The sequence below is a fragment of the Engystomops pustulosus genome, chromosome 6 (genome assembly GCF_040894005.1).
Source record: "Engystomops pustulosus chromosome 6, aEngPut4.maternal, whole genome shotgun sequence".
NCBI classification, from domain to species: Eukaryota; Metazoa; Chordata; class Amphibia; order Anura; family Leptodactylidae; genus Engystomops; species Engystomops pustulosus.
The window spans coordinates 118,617,893-118,635,402 of NC_092416.1; the positions used below are offsets into that span (position 1 = coordinate 118,617,893).

Here is a 17,510-nt window from a genome sequence, read left to right on the forward strand (position 1 = left end):
AGCTCAGTCCCGAGTACATTTCACGTGCATTACCTGCGCATGAAAAACGCATAGAAATTGCATCGAATTTGCATTGAAAACACGCGTGAAAAACTGAGACACTGAACAAACTCTGACTGAAAACTGATTGCACTCTGATGCAAAATGCGCGTTTTTCACTGACCAAACCCTGATCGCACCCTGATCATACTCTGACGTGATCTGCAACGCGAGTGTGGAAGGGGCCTAATAGGGCCCAAGTGCACATTGATGTGATGTGTTGTGGATTTTCTAAATAATGGATAGTAGATAATAGATTGCTGACTAAAGATAGGTATGATTGATAAAAAAGGAAAGAAGCAGCTCACATTTCCTTTATTAGCAAATAAGGAATTGGGTCTATTCCCATGGGCTGTTGATACTGTTTATTTTCTTCATTTTTATAGATATAATACAGACACATCCACAGGTTTTTCGTGATTAATATTGCATAAAAACTTAGGTAGAGCATTACCTTAGGAGGTAAAATGACAAGACAAGATTTTAAATGTCTACAGAGCATCTCTGTCTGTACCCTGCTGACAGCAAGAATGAAATCAGTGGATCTATAAGATGCTCAAATAAAGCTGCAGAGAAAAACCAGCATGTAAGCCTGATCACTGCAGCAAACTGCACAGGTTAGCCTCTGTTTAGCCTCAAAAATGACTTGGTATGTAGAAAGAAGATAGACAGAACAAATAGATAGTACATACAAGTAATTCTCATAGAATATAAATCTTTTCATACGGTGCCCACACATAAGCAATGGCCTTGACATAAATGCAACATTTGAAGCAAAAGTAGAATTTACTGTTTAGTACTGCATTTATGAGACTGTCTGGAGCTTAGATTAGAAGGGGCCAGAACTGGCAATGATGACAATTTAACCCCGTTAACCCCACAGCATAAGAAACACTTGTGAATATCTGTCAGACATCTTTAATTATCGTTAATTATCTCCATCTGGAGAAAAAAAGGTTAATAGGTGATAAGATCTTTGGTGGACATTTATCACAAAACTGGCCTAGAAGCACTGAAATATTCACTATTAAGCAAAATGCCTGTATTTGTGATTATTTTTCTCTTCACGCCATCTCCATCACAAGTGGGCTTTGAGTAGGTATGAAAGTATGTGTTGAAAGTATTTTTGATGCAACAGGTGTCCAGGGATTTAATCTCACTGCCGTATTTGGATTTGTTTTCCTACAATTGGCCATTTGGCATAAGCCTATAGGGTTGTTTTACCTCTCTTTTTAATTGTACCTTATCTACTATGATGCTTGTATACATAGCAGGATTTGCTGCAGCACTCACATCATCTGCAACAGAAAAGCAATTTTGTTTTTACTGCTGGCCCCCTCTTGTCATTCTCCTCCTCACTCTGTATTTGAGAGCTGTTCAGAATTGGTGCATTGTGTAATCAGTAAAATAAATATCTATAATCTAAGGATCATAGCCCCTGGGGTTAAGGAGGGAGATGTGTGGCCACTTACCTGTATTGTTTGACTTTGGTAAACCTTTATTACATGAAAGTTGAAACTGTAGATTCCTTTCCTTGGAGCCACAAACACCGATTCCAGTGTGAAAAAGTTTCCAACATTTACTAAGATCTAAGGAACAAAGAAACAGTGGATTATAGAAACCTGCACCCCATAAAAAGGAAGAGGGAACACAAAGTGAATCTCTACCTTTAACCACAGCTTTCTTTCTATTGTTTTGTTTAAACTGGAAATATCTCAAATCAAATTCTTTTCACATATTATGTGTGTATAGCTTTTTTCTTTGCAGGGCTTTAAATCGCCAGCTTACCATTAAATCTGAGTCTTACCATTCACCACTAGGGGGAGCTTAGTGCATACAATCTATACTGTAGATTATAAATCATTGCTATTATTAGGCTGCCTTTAGTAGTAGCTGTATAGCATGTTCATATGACTGTCTACAGTGGATTTAATCCTTGAACCACCATACAAATATATAAAAAAATGAATTGGCACACAATATTGGATCCTAAAACAGTAGGTTGATAAGTGGTGAAAATTCAGGTTAAAAATAGGTGCAGTTTTGTTCATTTAAAAAATGAAAGACATTGAACAGGTTAATTTCATTTTAAAAGGGAAACTAGTTCAATACACCTTATGGAGCGATATTTATCAAACGCCGGCGATAGGCCGCTGCTGCATTTTCGCAGCAAGAGGCTTCCGCCTTTTGATGCATCAGGCAGGTGCTGCACCTGGCGTAGAAATAAACGTAGCCAGGGACAGTAATGTCCCACGCCGGACCACTCCCGGCAGGCCATGCCCTCCTCCTGATAAATATGCCCCATTGAGTTAATGTGTTTCAACTGTTAAAATAAGAAACTGCACCTAAAACCACCTTGAGTCTGATTATGATGACCTTTTAAATGCAACACATCCTTAGGGTGCAGTCACACGTCGCGTCTGACGCATGTGTTTAAAGATGCATTCTACTTGCTGGAGAGAGATTTTGCCTAATTAAACTGCTGTTAATGTATACGTTTGTTAACCTTCAAGTGTTAGCATTTGTGTTTTGTAAATGCAAGTGTTAACAGCTGTTTAATTAGACAAATCTCTCTTCAATTTTTGCAATGCGTTTTTAAACTCATGCGTTAGACGCAACATGTGACTACACCCTTAGGGTGATGCCACGTGTCACGTTTTTGGACCTTTTGAAGCATGTGTATTCAGTCTTTTTAACCCCTTATCACCGACACTAGTTTTCAGCTCAATGACCAGACTCGATTTTTCAAATCTGACATGTCTCACGATAATTGGTTATAACTTCGGAACGCTTTAACATATCCAGATTATTTTGAGACTGTTTTCTCGTGACACGTTGTACTTCATGTTAGTTTGTAAAGTTTGTAAAAATACTTCATTTTCTAAGTTTGAAATGTTCCGCTTTCCAGACAGGAAGTAAAACTACCCAAAAAGCTTGATAATTAACATTTACGGATTGTCTGCTTTATGTTGGGATGATATTTTATGCATCCTCTCATTTTTCTAGGATGTTATGAGGCGCAGAACTTTAGGCACCATTTTTCAAATTTTCATGAAACATTTTGAGGGACAACTCAGCTTTCAAGTGACTTTGAATGGCCTAAATAATAGTAAAACCCCATAAATTACCCCTCAATGTATGTAAAACAACTTCGACTAAGTCTATTAACCCTTTAAGTGTTTCACTTGGGTTAAAACAATATGAACCTGCAATTTAGAAACTTAGAATTTTTTTGGAAAATACATTCATTTAGGCCAAAACTGACAGTTTCAGAATAAATTAAATGATGAAACGCATGGCAACGTTTAATGCCCAATTCCTCCTGAGTGTACCGATACCCCATATGTGGTGGTAAACTGCTATATGGGCGCAAGGCTGAGTATAGAATAAAAGGAGGCGCCCTTCACAGCAGATTTGTATTGTCACATTGTACGACCTAAACGTTTCTATTTTTTTGGTAATGCGAACATATTAGGCTTATTATTTACGGGATGAGATACAATGTATAGATAATTCATTTTGGGAGACTAAAGCATATTCATGAGATTTTATTACCTATTTCAAGGGGGACACAAACAAAATCGTCAATTTTTATTTTGGATTTTTAGCATCTTTTCCCCCGCTCACCGTAAGATAAAAATAATATTTTATCTTTATTCTCTGGTTCACTACGATTGTGGTGATATCTCATTTATATAGTTTTTCTTATCTTTACTCAATTTTCCTGAGCAAAACCAATATTGGAGAAAATCGCATTTTTTTTTACTAATGACAACTTTTTAGGGCCATAACTTCTGTATTTTTCTGTTGTCAGATCTGGTTGAGGGCTTATTTTTTGCGAAAAGAGTTGTTCTTTTCAGTTGTATCATATTAGGGAACGTACCGTTTTTGATGACTTTTTAGAACATTTTTAGTGATGGTGTTTGATGAAAATTGTATATTATGGGAAGTTTTTCAAGGTTTTTTTTTACGCCGTTCACTGAGCGGGTTCAATATTGATTTATATTTTTTGTACACATTGATACAGATGCGCTGATACAAAATGTGTACATGTTTTTGTGTTTCATATGCTTTATTTGCATTTTATGTTTAACTGGGGAGATTATGGGACTTTTATTTATTTAATTATATTATAAAATGACTAAATCTTTTTTTTAATTTTTTTACATTTTCTACTTCTTGGCTTGAACAAGCAATTATCCGATCGCTTGTTCAAGCCTTTACACTGCAATACACTTGTATTGCAGTGTACAGTGTAAGTAGCTGAGCATGCTAAGTTACATACAGCCGGGTCCTGCCAGGAGGCGGAACCTGACGGGGACAGAAGCTGGCAGCCTCGGGGCACTCATTGGAACCTGGGCCTACGGCAGGATGGATCGGTCCCCCGGTGGGGACACTTACACGCTGCAGTCAAGCTTGACCACGGCATGTAAGGGGTTAAACACACGGGATCAAAGTTTTTCCGATCCCAGTTGTTAGTGCCGGTTCTGGGTTGTGAGATCACAGCCCGATACCGGCACTTGCAGGACCCGATGTCCCAAAATCTTCTTTCTCCTTTCTACGGCGGCGTGTCAGAAGAAGTACCCTTAATGACTGGCGTAAAAAGCTGATACGGCGGTCATTAGGGGGTTAAAAACGCATGTGTTTTTGAATGTTTACCCTGCTTTGGCTGCTTGTGAGTGCAGTCACAAATTGTAATAATAACTGCATTGCAATCAGCTTTGAGGTGGTTTTCGGTGCAGTTTTGTTAATTTAACAGGTGAAAGACATTTGTGGAACAGGTTTCCCCTTCAAAATCAAATTTCCCTGTTCAGTTCATGTCTTTCACCTGTTTAATTCACGAAACTGCACCAAAAACCACCTCAAAATTTTGTAGACAGCTTTTTACTCTCTATTGTGGTTGGTTTGTGTTATTAAAGCCAAACTCCCATTCTTTTGAATTGAAACTGAGTTTAAATAGCACATCAATGCTAATCACAGTGTATGGAGAGCTAATTGGTGTGAGTCTGGCCAATAAAAGACTTATCCCATGAATAGGCTATTTATTGTTTTTCAATAATTTTATTATGGATTTATTAATAGTACAAGTAGGTATTCAGCTTTTCAAGCAAACAGATTGAATTGCCATGTTGTATTGAGTGAAGCTTTTCTAGTCGGATACCCATAAACCAATGTTAGCACTTTTTTCAGCAACAATTTACCAGCTTGTTAACAGTTTCCAGGTACAAATAGATGTTTCTTATGGCTCTTTCACGTTGGCTTTGGTGCTCAGCTTTAGTTGTGCATCCATTGAGTTTTGTCTTCGTTATGTCTCCGTTTTTGTTCCATTTTATCTGTTTTGTCTCTGTCTCCACAAAAAATTAAATGTTTAACATTGCTTTAAAAACATCACACCTGGTATTGCTGTCCTTGATCCTCATCAGTGAAAAAAATAGGACAAACTCTGCCTGTCCCACAGAGGAGAATGAACAGCTGTGGACATACATAATTGCTACTCAACAGTCCTAAGGGCTCATTCACATTGCCATTGGTGCTCAGCTTCCGTTGCTCGTCCGTTGTGTTTTGTCTCCGTTTTTCTTCTGTTTTGTCTCTGTGAAGCACCTGTTTTGTCTCTTTCCGCAAAAAAAAAAAAGAACGAAGGTTTAACATTTCTTTGAAAACATTAAAAATTGTATTTTTAACCTCCTCTGTGAAAAAAAAGGATGTTTCACGTTTTTTTTTGTGGACCCATAGACTTCTAATGCCTTCCGTGGTCTGCATCCGTGAAAAAAATAGGACAGGTTTCATAGTTTTTTTTCATGGACAATGGATCAGTGAAAAACACTGAAGCCAATGTGAAAACACCAATTGAAAACAATGGCTTTGAGAGGCATCTGTGGAAAACGCTGAAACATGGACATGAAAAACAACGCCAATGTGAAAGAGCTCTTACACCTATTGCCCATTCTGAGGACAGGTAATAAGTTATAATAGTTGGAAAACCCTTTAAAGTTCTAGTTTCTTCTTATAAGACTCCTCAGATTGTGTGAGGTTCTGTGGATGTTTTCTAGGTTTTCAGTCTCTTGATTTCCAGGCGCAGTCAATGATCGTATAATAATGACTCATTATCAGTTCGAATTTCCCTTCTCCATAATTACCGCATTTATAATGGACAGATGATTATAACTTCATCAACCTCATTAGAAAGCAGCAGAACAATGCCCTCCCCAAGACAAGGAGATGCATTGACATCTACATATTCATTTACAGATCCATGCATTCTTTTAATAATCAAATCAAAATCTTATCTTTCATGTTCACCTAGATAATTTAACAAAATTAATATTGCTTAAATCAAAAACGGATGTAATAATTAATTCAAAGCTGTATTCCAACATCATTCATCATCATTCATTCCTTTAAGACACTGCAACTAACCCATTTGAAACTGAGAGAATTCTACATTCAGTCATTCTAACTCTGGTTGTACAGTCAGATATCAGATAAAAATCCCCTTCTGAGATTAGTAGTAATCTAAGATAAAATCTAAAATGCAACCTACTCATATTATATACTAAATGTATCGTTTTAGTTCCTGCACATCTGGAAAGATTCTGCTACATATGTTCCTACATTAATTATAACATGTACAAGGCTCCAGGAAATATCAAGTGTATTATGAAAATAGTAGTGTCTTATGATAGACAGATGTAGCAGGGCTCAGGTCAATATTTAACACATGGTGAGCTGAAAACATGCAACATAGGACTGCGGGATACTACGCAAAGAGTTAAGATACTTAGAGTCTTCATTCATGCAATCTTTGAATCTACTACATTATATGTACTCCAATTTTATATTTGTGGTGTTATCTAAGGACTGCAACGCGCTAATAATGTCTACTTTATTATCTATTCTCTGAGAAATAAGTTGCATCATTATTTTTAAACAAGACAGCAGATTCCATTTACTGTGTTGTCTGAATGCTATGATATTGTTCTGTTGTATTACATGGTCTGCAGGTTATTCTTACTTTACCTATACCAAATGGTGTCACCATTGCCATTCCTGTATTGCGGCACAGGACTGCATTATCTGTATTAAAATAGTTACCCGTGTTTTATTTATCTTGTTACATAGGACTGCTAGCAGGATACCTTTTATACAGGCCAAAGAGTGGAGAAATGATGGCCATTGCCTAATCAAGGCTTTACCATACATACCAAATATTTCAGAACACTGTGTAGTGTTTACATGGGGCATTGTGCTGCTGGATAACATATGCGATCACCTAACAAAGGAGAGAAATCAGGGGTGGTGTTACATGGGGCTGTATGTAACGCCTTACATATTATGTATACTGGGGGTTTTATCATGTAGTGTTATATAGAACTAACAATAATGCCTACTTACATAGGACTGCAAGGAAAACCTCAGTCTCAATTCCAGAATACAAAGGAGAATTGGATTGGAAGGGTTAAGATAGAATAGGGCAGCTTTGAGTCAGTGACATAACTGTATGATTTGGAAGGTATATTTGTGATAAGTCTGAAGAGAAGAAAATCATCAGTCAATTCTTTTCCATATATCATATAAACAAGGTTATCACTTGTACAAATACTGGTTCCACAAAAAGCTCAGCTCTACTATATCTGCAACTTATGTGTATAGCTCTGGTATATAACATACTGAGAGTAGTGATGCACGTATAGGAGTCTATAAAAAAAACTTTCTACAATCAGGTTGCTAAGGTATGTCAAGAGTTGAAGACCATAGGTAGTAGATACAAGTCTGTAACTATATTTAATTCAAGCACAGGCAGTGAGGAAATGCTGGGAGCTGTTGTCCTACAATAGATAGAATGCTCCATGTTCTACGAAATAGGTCTCTAGGCTAAATTGCATACACAGAGTCTGTTAGGGTATACTGTGAGAGGCTAGGGGTCACAAGTTACTGTTGGCCTGTAGAGTAGTAAAACTTAGAGACATTCTGGAGTTGTTGCAGGCTCATGGGTTCCATAGTGTTAGCATACAACTGCACTATAAGTTTTGTAGGAGTGCTGGCGATTTATCATTAGGCAGGATTTTGAGCAGTTGTCTATGTGTTAGACTGGCAGGTTTCCACCAGTCAGATTTATAGTCCGGTGTGTGCAGTGTTAAATACCTTCTGATCAGCTGTGTGCTATATGCGAATAGACTGCACCAGTCGCACATATGTTTAACATCTGCTTAATTTCTGCCTTTTTGCAATGTTTTTGCACAGGGAATTCTCAGATACCTCAAACATAAAATTGAGCAAAAACTTCAAAATTGAGCAAGTTTGAGATAAATCTCCCCCTGTAGTAGCAATAGACGCACATACACCCCCTCCTATGTGGTGTAGTTTTGCAATTAAATTTGCTTTCTTTTGAAAATTCGCAGTTGATAAATGTGGTGTTACACATTCTGTGGTGTATTTTTTCTGCCTTTGCATGACTTTAAAGTTGCGTTTTTTTTCTCGCATAAAAAACCCAGAAAAAATGATGTTTGCACAAAATTTTGTGACAATTATACGCCAAGAAGCTACATAGGACTAATGATAAATCTCTCCCTATTAGTCTATGTGGGTACAGTTGGAGTGTTTGGGAATAAATGAGAGTATTAAATATTGAATGTGGACATATTGGAGGTAATGATGAAAGATTTGTTCAGTTAGCTTCTTCTGTCCAGCCATTGTATTGAAGGCCCGTGGAGTTTGAGGAGTGCATTAAAGGCTTTAACAGCATAATCTCCCATAGTCTCCCCTAGCATCAGACAATGAGGCAATGTGACTTATGGATAGATTTTCTCTGCTGTGTCCTGCTAATGCTCACTTGCCAGTTCTCTCCTCAGCAGCAGAGAATTAAACAGTTCCATGGTGTGTATTTAATTAATGGCTTCATTTAATTTTCTGTGGGGCTGTTCCAGGTTTTGCTCATTTCCAGCTGTATATTCACAAAACTAACACATTTCATTGTATTGCAGGTATCAAACAGCATACAATGAGGACATGAGTCTTAGAAACCTGCTCCAACTCGTTCAGAAGCTGTGAGTGGCTGCTGGGAGTTGTAGTTCTACTGCAGCTAGAGAGAATTCTTGCTTGCAGAAAGCTGTAGGACTACACTGAGAGTTGTAGTTTGAGGGAGTCATAAAGTACAGGATAAGAAGGAGTAAATACAGCATTAATATAGTGCTATAGTTATCAATGCTTAATTACAGCAGCCAGGAATACAATGCATGAAATATTCATCAGATGCTGCACTCTATTTAGAGCCGGAGAGGGGTGTGTTAGTGCAGGGTGGAGGGGGTAGTAGCAGGTGAGGAATATGCTGCCGACTTGCTGCAGTGCACTTAGCATGGCAATGTAGCCCAGAGGAGAAGCTCTTGCCAGGCACCTGTTGATTCTCCAGTCCCTGCAGTCATCTCACTGCTCTCAATCTACCATACAAGTAGTTACAGCTCCTGGCTTCAGAGTCCGCTTCTAGCAGGGAGACTGTCATATTAAAGAGGGGATCCTGTAGCTGATTCTGATATTTTGTATACTATACGCTATCAGAAATAAGGAGGTTATCCTTTATCAGTTATGTGAGAGGATATCATATATCTTATATAAGGGAGGTTATCCTTTATCAGTTATGTGAGAGGATATCATATATCTATTATAGAATGGGGGTTATCCTTTATAAGTTATGTGAGAGGATATCAGGTATCTTATAGAAGGGAATCAGTTATATGAGATCATATCATATATCTGTTATAGAATTGAACCTATAGTTTATCAGTTACGTGATAGGTAATCATATATTTATTATAGAAGGGAAGCTATCCTTTATCACTTATGTGAAAGGATATCATGTATGTTATAGAAGGGAAGCTATCCTTTATCACTTATGTGAGAGGATATCTTATTCTGTTATGGAATGGAGACTATCGTTTCTCTGTAATATTAGTAAGTCAATGCTTTACCTGATTAGAACAGAGTCACTACCTACCTTTTGTAATAGTAATACTCACACGTTCTCCAGCAATTATGTTACATTGCCTATGCTCTGTTGGCTATTATTTTACTGGGCAGTTACTCTTAATTATTGTACTTTATAAGATGTATAAGGTACTGTGTAAGATGAGTAATCAATTATTAGAAACTTATTATCACTTATAATACTGATAAAGTTATGTAGGGCAGGATATGTTAGGTAGGATAGGAAATGTTGGGAGTGTTATTTTGTTGGGTAGAGGTACAAATGATAACTTATGTTGGGCATACTATGAGTTAGATCAGATCTTGTGTTTTAGGTAGGAAAGGAAATGTCCTGCATTCGATAGCCAGGGTACTGTATGAGTTGTGTCTAACATGATACGTATGAGGAATATTATGCAGGAACAAGATGGGACATGTTATCAGTTATGTTAGGGAAGGTATCACTTATGTCGGACTAGGTACATATAAGGACTGTTATGCAGGGTAAGATAACCTGAACATGTTGTCAGGTATGTAATGAAAGGTATCAGTTATGTCGGACAAGGTACATAGTGGGAATATTAGGCAGGATACGATGTGTATCTGTATGATAGGCAGTATATCAGGTATGATATGCAAGGAACCTTTACCTGGTCAAAGTAGATAATCCTAGTTTTGTTGCTCATCTCGGACGGCTCATGGTTGGTACTCCTGACAGCAGAGAATGCCACCTTGGAGTTTGCTGCCCTCACTGAGATGCCCAGAGGTGAGGAGGACGATCCCTTGGAGTCAGTAGCGGGGTTGGAGTCACAGACCACCAGGCATTTACCCTCCAGGACAATGGGCTCTGTGTCGTTCTGTGCCCTGGCAGGGCAGGCTTGGAGCAGCAGGGCGCAGGTGACAGCAGTCAGCACCACGGACAGCTCCGGAGTGTTCAGCCCCGCCATCCTGTCCCTTCTCCTCTCTAGCAGCCGAGCACAAATAAAGCCCACAACACGCAAAAAAAAAAAAGTTCACAGTTTCCAAAAATGTCCCCCCACTCCTGTCTCCTGTCCACTTTCCAAATCCTCAACTCTTCTGCATCCAACTCCACATCCAGAGTGAATCACAGATGAGGAGGCTCCTGGAACAGCAGCCTGGAGGTGGCCATCATGTAACTACCACCCCCATCAGATCATCCGAGAGCTCGTGGGGTATTGATCCACTCTGCAGCCCAGATCCAGGCTCTCATCTCACTGCACGCAAAATCCTCAATCCTTATTCCCCAAAGTCTTATGTCATGAAAAGTAGCTCAGCCCTCAGCCTGCCTGCACTATTCCTCACTAGGAGAGGGGGAGGGACCGATCACTCTGTAAGATCTAGTCTGCAACGATTTGATCGTAAGAAGCTCGTGTTATCCACAGAAACATCAAAGTATCATGAAACTTATTTATAAGGCACTATATATACCATTGTCTATCAAATCCACAGCTCAAATGTATACAGAATAGCAGCCTACTCCAAAAGAGCTGAAGATATCAAAGTATCATGAAACTTATTTATGAGGCACTTTACATACCATTGTCTATCTAATCCAAAGCTCATCACACATAGAGAAAGTGGAATATATTTTGGAAACTACCAACATCTTTAGTCAGTCTATCTATCTATCTATCTATCTATTTATCTATCTATCTATCTATCTTGTGAAAAAGGAATTATTTTATTCCAAAAGTGCTATGTTTTAGCTCCCATATCTGGAGCATCTCTCAAGCCCAATCCTATAGTTTATGACTAATGCAGATGTACACCTCCAGGTACAGTAGTGATGGATACTGGGAGTTACAGTTCCTCAAAAGCTGCGGCTCAAACAGCGAAGACAGATGCATACGATTTCTAACTTATCCCACCATGTGCAGTGGTAAAAGACACATAGCAGTCAGTGCTGGGGTTTAGTAGGGTGATCTGCTGTAAATCATTAAGACTGATTATCTTAATAAAATCTGCAATGACCCAGCGCACAGAGTCCCGATGTAAAACAATTACCGGCTCCCAGGCCGCCGCGCTATTGACGAGCTCTCTATGAAGATAAATGCTGCGCTCTGTTATTTGCTAGCGCCCCCAAGTGGATACTTCTAGGAACTGCATCTACTTTGTCCGAGGGAACCGCATGCAAAGTAGAGAAAGTAGTGCTATGAGTTCGGGATTATTCCCGCTCCGGAACACACCACTAACATTAGGAATTGATAACATATTGTTAATTGAAGAGTAAACTAGTAGAAATTATTGAAGTTGTACGTGATTGCTGTATAGAATGCTAATGCTATAGAACAGTGATGGCAAACCTTTTAGAGACTAGGTGCCCAACTACAACCAAAACCCACTTATTTTCCATCAGGTGCAAACATGACAATTTAAACAGTAACATATTGCTCCCTGTTCTTTCACAACATTCAATCGAACTGGCCCTGTGAGAACACCACTACAGTTGAAAGCGGGACCTCCTAAGATCATCCAGCCCTGTTCACTCTTCCTGCAGTTCATTTCAAGTTGTCTGGGACTGTCTGAGTCCTATCTGGTGAACTCTGTTCTGGGGAGACAGCCTGGGTGCCCACAGAAAGGGTTCAGAGTGCCACCTCTGGCACCCGTGCCATAGGTTCGCCATCACTGCTATAGAAAAACTAACACACCGGAAGATAACAAGAAAATGTTAGCCAAGCCAGTTTTCAGCCTTGATAAACTGACATTTTCCTCCACTTTTCTCCATAAAACGTACGGGACAAACAGTCCGTTATATACAGCATGTGGTTGTGGCTGATCCATGATATGAAAGGGGTCAGTCTACGAAGTGCCTCCATCACTACCACAGGGATCAGGGGTGCACTGTAGTACATGGTAGTCTGCCTTATTGCAGGATGCTGATATTGACTTTGCCAAGGACAATTCTGCCGTGCAACTGTGTGTGTGTAGCATCTGCATAGTATAGGCAGATAAGTGAGATGCTTTCTGGAATGGATGGTGCTAAGAATTGCTAATTCCCAAAGGTCATGTCAGCTTTCATGTTCTTCCAACTCTCTCAAGTCGATAACAAAATTTGCAGACATATAGCAGTGCAAAGATAGAAATTGAGGGTTTCCACAACAGGAAGGTATTTGTGCACCAGGTAACCACAAGATGCAGTTTCTAAATGACTGACTTTTTTTAAGGTCAAGGGAATAAGAGTTCTTCTTAAGGAAAGTTTGCCAATTAAAGCCGCCTTGCAGAAGTGTGGAGACTCATAGCCATTGATGCTCCACTAGGGGAATCTGGGAAATATGCAGATATGAAATCTACCTTGAAAGCAAGTCCCCTTACCATCAAGTATGACTTTGAAGGGGTATTCCAGGAATATGAACGCCTGATACAAAAACCCATAATGCTATAAATAAATGAATACAACAAAACTCAACGTTACAAAATGGAGCTTAAATATTTTGATTTTATGATTCACAAAATTTTATGGCCTCTCTAAATTTTGCAGAGTTATCACCAAGATGGCCGCCATTGGAAACTACAAGTCTCATGATCTTTTAGTTCTCAGTAACAGCTCCTCCTCTTCTGCGCTGCTCCTAGTGATAATGTAACAGACTGTGCTGCTCTGTTACCATGTGGGTAACTGCCATCGCTGCACATCACCACAACTATGGCCATACTGAATGCACTGCAACCAACCGAGTACAGGCAAACTTAATGCTGATCACATGACCTGCCCATGTGATGTGGACATGTGACCAGCGGCCATCTACTGTCCTGTGTCTGCTCTGTGCGGAGGAAATCAAAGGATTAATTAAAGGGCCAGTAGCAATTCTTCATTACAGTGTATGACAACAGCATTTTTCTGCTAAGGGGGGAAAAATTTTAAATAACAACTAATTACATATTAGTTTATATTTTAAGGACCTAATTGTATATAAATTATGTTGATTCCTGGAATACCCCTTTAAGGAAGCCTGATGACATGATTCAGGATTAAAGCCAAATCAGTATATTGTGAGACACTGAAGGGGTTAACTGTGGATGGGCGGTATGTTTCCCCTAGGTTTTGCTTCTATGCAAGGCCTTAGTGCTGAGGTGGGTTTGTCCAGCACCTTGGACACAGGTGATGGGAACAGCCTAATTAGCCTGGATAAAATGACTCAGCAGAGTTGAGTGGGTTGTCTCTCTGTGGAAGGAGGCTGAGAGGACACAGCTCTGACCTGTGTGTCTGGAGCAGCCACGTGAACTTGGTTTAGTGTGAGCTAGTGGACTATTTGTATAGTTAGCACCCTGACGGGTAGGTTTTCTTTTGTTTATTCAAATACCTGAATGTAAAGGCTGGTTTTATTTTGCTGCAATAAACGCAGGCGAGACCTGTTTGGACTGTACCCTGGCGTCCCTGTCTTGAACTGCATCCCAGCACCCCGCTACCACGGTCTCTACTGGGCCAAATCCCCACATATGGTGCTTCGGATTGCGGGCAGTTCAAAAAGACATACACCTGAAAGGCTTGATACATCCTGCAACATTGCATGGCCTGGGTGAAAGCAGCAGCAGGCAAATTGCAGGATACAGCCAAGATGGAGGACTTTATTAAATACCTGCAAGAGGAGGCCAGAGCTAATCGGCAGCAGCAGCAGGCCATGCTCCAGCAGCAGGAGGAGAGGTCCCGCCAGCAGCAGGAGGAGGCCAGAGCTAATCGGCAGCAGCAGCAGGAAGAGTCCCTGGCTAATCGGCAGCTGCAGCAAGCCATGCTCCAGCAGCAGGAGGAGAGGTCCCGACAGCAGCAAGCCATGTTCCAGCAGCAGGAGGAGAGGTCCCGACAGCAGCAAGCCATGCTCCAGCAACAGCAGGAGGAGTCCCGAGCCATGTTCCAGCTGATGATGGAGAAGTTTTCTGGCATTATGGCAGCACCGCAAGCGTCGGCTACTGAGGGGTCCCAAACTGGTCTACAAGGGTACCCGGTTGTCCAGCATTCCGCACGGGCTGCAGTACAAAAGGCTTTACAAAAAATGGCGGCGACCGACGACGTGGAGGCGTATCTCACAGTGTTCGAGCGAGTAGCTGAGCGAGAGGAGTTACCGGCTGAGCAGTGGGCAGATGTCCTGGCACTGTTCCTGACCGGCGAGTCGCAGAAGGCTTACTACGACCTGAGTGAAACGGCTAAAGGCGGAGATTCTGGCTCGTCTTGGGGTCACCGTTCAAGTTCGCTCCAGCCGGGTCCACCAGTGGGCTTACTCAGAAAAATTACCCCACGCTCCCAAATGCATGACCTGATCCATCTTGTCCGGAAGTGGCTACAACCCGATGACTGCACCCCAGCACAGATGGTAGAGAGAGTGGTCCTCGACAAGTTCACCCGTTCTCTGCCCTCTCGGCTCCAGCGGTGGGTTGGACAGGCCGGTCCCACAAAAGCTGAGGAGCTTGTGTCCCTTGTAGAGAGGTATCGGGCTACGGAGGACCTTCTACTTACCTCTCCCACACGAAGCAGTGCCAGTGACAGGGTCACCAAACCAGCTGGTAAGACTGCTACTGCGGAAAAGGGGAGACATGTCAGGTTGGGAGGGGGTTCATTGGGGGGCGTGGATACCCAGAAACCCAGTGAGGCTCGTGACAGAGGTCATGGCCGTATCCAGTGCTGGCGGTGCCATGAAATGGGCCATATTGCTGCCAACTGTCCACTGTCAGTGGAGCCAATGGACTGCAACCAGACCCGGCGAGTGTCACTGTTTGCCCGGCCAGTTCTGGCGGCAGAGTCAGTCACGGATGCAGAACCCCAAGTGTGCATGGTCACAATCGGTGGTCACACAGTGGAAGCCTTGCTAGACTCAGGGAGTCTGGTCACCCTGGTGCGGGGAACTTTGGTTGATCCTGGACTATACAGTGGGCGGAGAGTGGGAGTGTTGTGTATACATGGGGACACTCGCGAATATCCCACTGCTGTCATCAACCTACATACCCCCTGTGGTACTGTTACCCATGAAGTGGGGGTGGTGGGGACCCTTTTTCATGAGGCTATTATCGGCAGAGACTTACCGGTGTTTTGGGACCTCTGGAGACGAAGACCCACCTCAGGTGCTGTTGCAGATAATGGACATCAGGTATGTCCGGCCTTGGCCCCTGAACCCTTTGAGGCCGATGTACACACACCAGCAGTAGGGGTGACCCCATGTGATGAATTCTCTCCCCTAGAGGTCCTAGCTGGTGAGGTCGAGGGCCACGAGGAGGTGGCCGACGTGCTGGACCTTGAGATTTCCCGTGAAAATTTTGGGGCTGCACAGCTACAGGACCCTACCTTGGTTAAAGCACGGGAGAACGTTAAGGTGATAAATGGGGTACTCCAAATACCAGGGGTTGATAAAATATACCCCCGAATGGTGATTATTGGGGAACTGTTGTACAGGGTCGACCAGATACGGGGTGAGGAGGTTGAGCAACTTGTAGTACCCCAATCTCACCGTAGGCTGGTGCTAGAGTTGGCACACAAACATGTGCTGGGAGGGCACTTAGGTGCTGAGAAGACCCGAGAAAGGATCCTGCAGAGATTTTTCTGGCCCGGGGTGTGGGAGGAGGTAAACCGGTATTGTAGCTCCTGCCCTGAGTGTCAACTTACTGCCCCGGTCTCCCACTTCAGGAGTCCTTTGGTCCCGCTACCGATCATAGAAGTGCCCTTTGAAAGGATTGCAATGGATCTGGTTGGCCCCATAGTCAAATCCTCCAGGGGGCACCAATACATCCTAGTTATCCTGGACTACGCTACGCGGTATCCCGAGGCGATTCCATTAAGGAACACCTCCTCCAAAAATATTGCTAGGGAGCTGTTCCAGGTGTTCTCACGCACAGGCCTCCCCAAGGAAATCTTGACTGACCAGGGTACCCCATTCATGTCTAGGGTAATGAAGGAGATGTGCAAGTTACTACAGGTAAAACAGCTCCGCACCTCTGTGTATCATCCTCAGACAGATGGCTTGGTCGAGAGGTTTAATAAGACCTTGAAGGGGATGCTTAAGAGGGTGGTCAGCAAAGATGGGAAGGACTGGGATTGTTTGTTGCCCTACTTGATGTTTGCCATACGGGAAGTTCCCCAGTCCTCCACGGGTTTCTCACCCTTTGAGCTGTTATATGGCCGTTCCCCACGTGGGCTTTTGGATGTAGCCAAGGAGACCTGGGAGCAGGAGAGGACCCCCCACCGTAGTGTGATAGAACACGTCTCCCTTATGCAGGACCGCATAGCGGCGGTAATGCCCCTTGTAAAGGAACACATGACAAGGGCACAAGAGGCCCAGTCTAGGGTCTACAATAGGTCAGCCAGACTCAGGACCTTTAACCCAGGCGACAGAGTGCTAGTTCTGGTGCCCACCGTGGAGAGCAAGTTCTTGGCCAAATGGCAAGGGCCATATGAGGTCATGGAGAGAGTGGGGAAGGTAACCTACAGGGTATCTCAGCCGGGGAGGAGGAAACCCGAACAGATATACCACGTGAACCTCCTAAAGCCATGGAGGGAAAGAGAGTCCCTGATG

The 17,510-nt window shown here is 42.0% G+C and overlaps 1 protein-coding gene across 1 annotated transcript in view; it reads right to left on the reverse strand.

The window, feature by feature from the left end:
• CBLN4 (cerebellin 4 precursor) overlaps positions 1–11,339 on the reverse strand; it is a 43,505-nt gene extending 32,166 nt beyond the window's left edge. The window contains exons 1-2 of the mRNA XM_072110672.1: positions 10,647–11,339; positions 1,512–1,628 (exon numbers count right to left, since the gene is read on the reverse strand). Of these exons, the coding sequence (XP_071966773.1) occupies positions 1,512–1,628; positions 10,647–10,943 (414 nt within the window). The 5' untranslated portion in view covers positions 10,944–11,339. The remainder of the gene's footprint in view (positions 1–1,511; positions 1,629–10,646) is intronic.
• Positions 11,340–17,510: the final 6,171 nt, after the last annotated feature.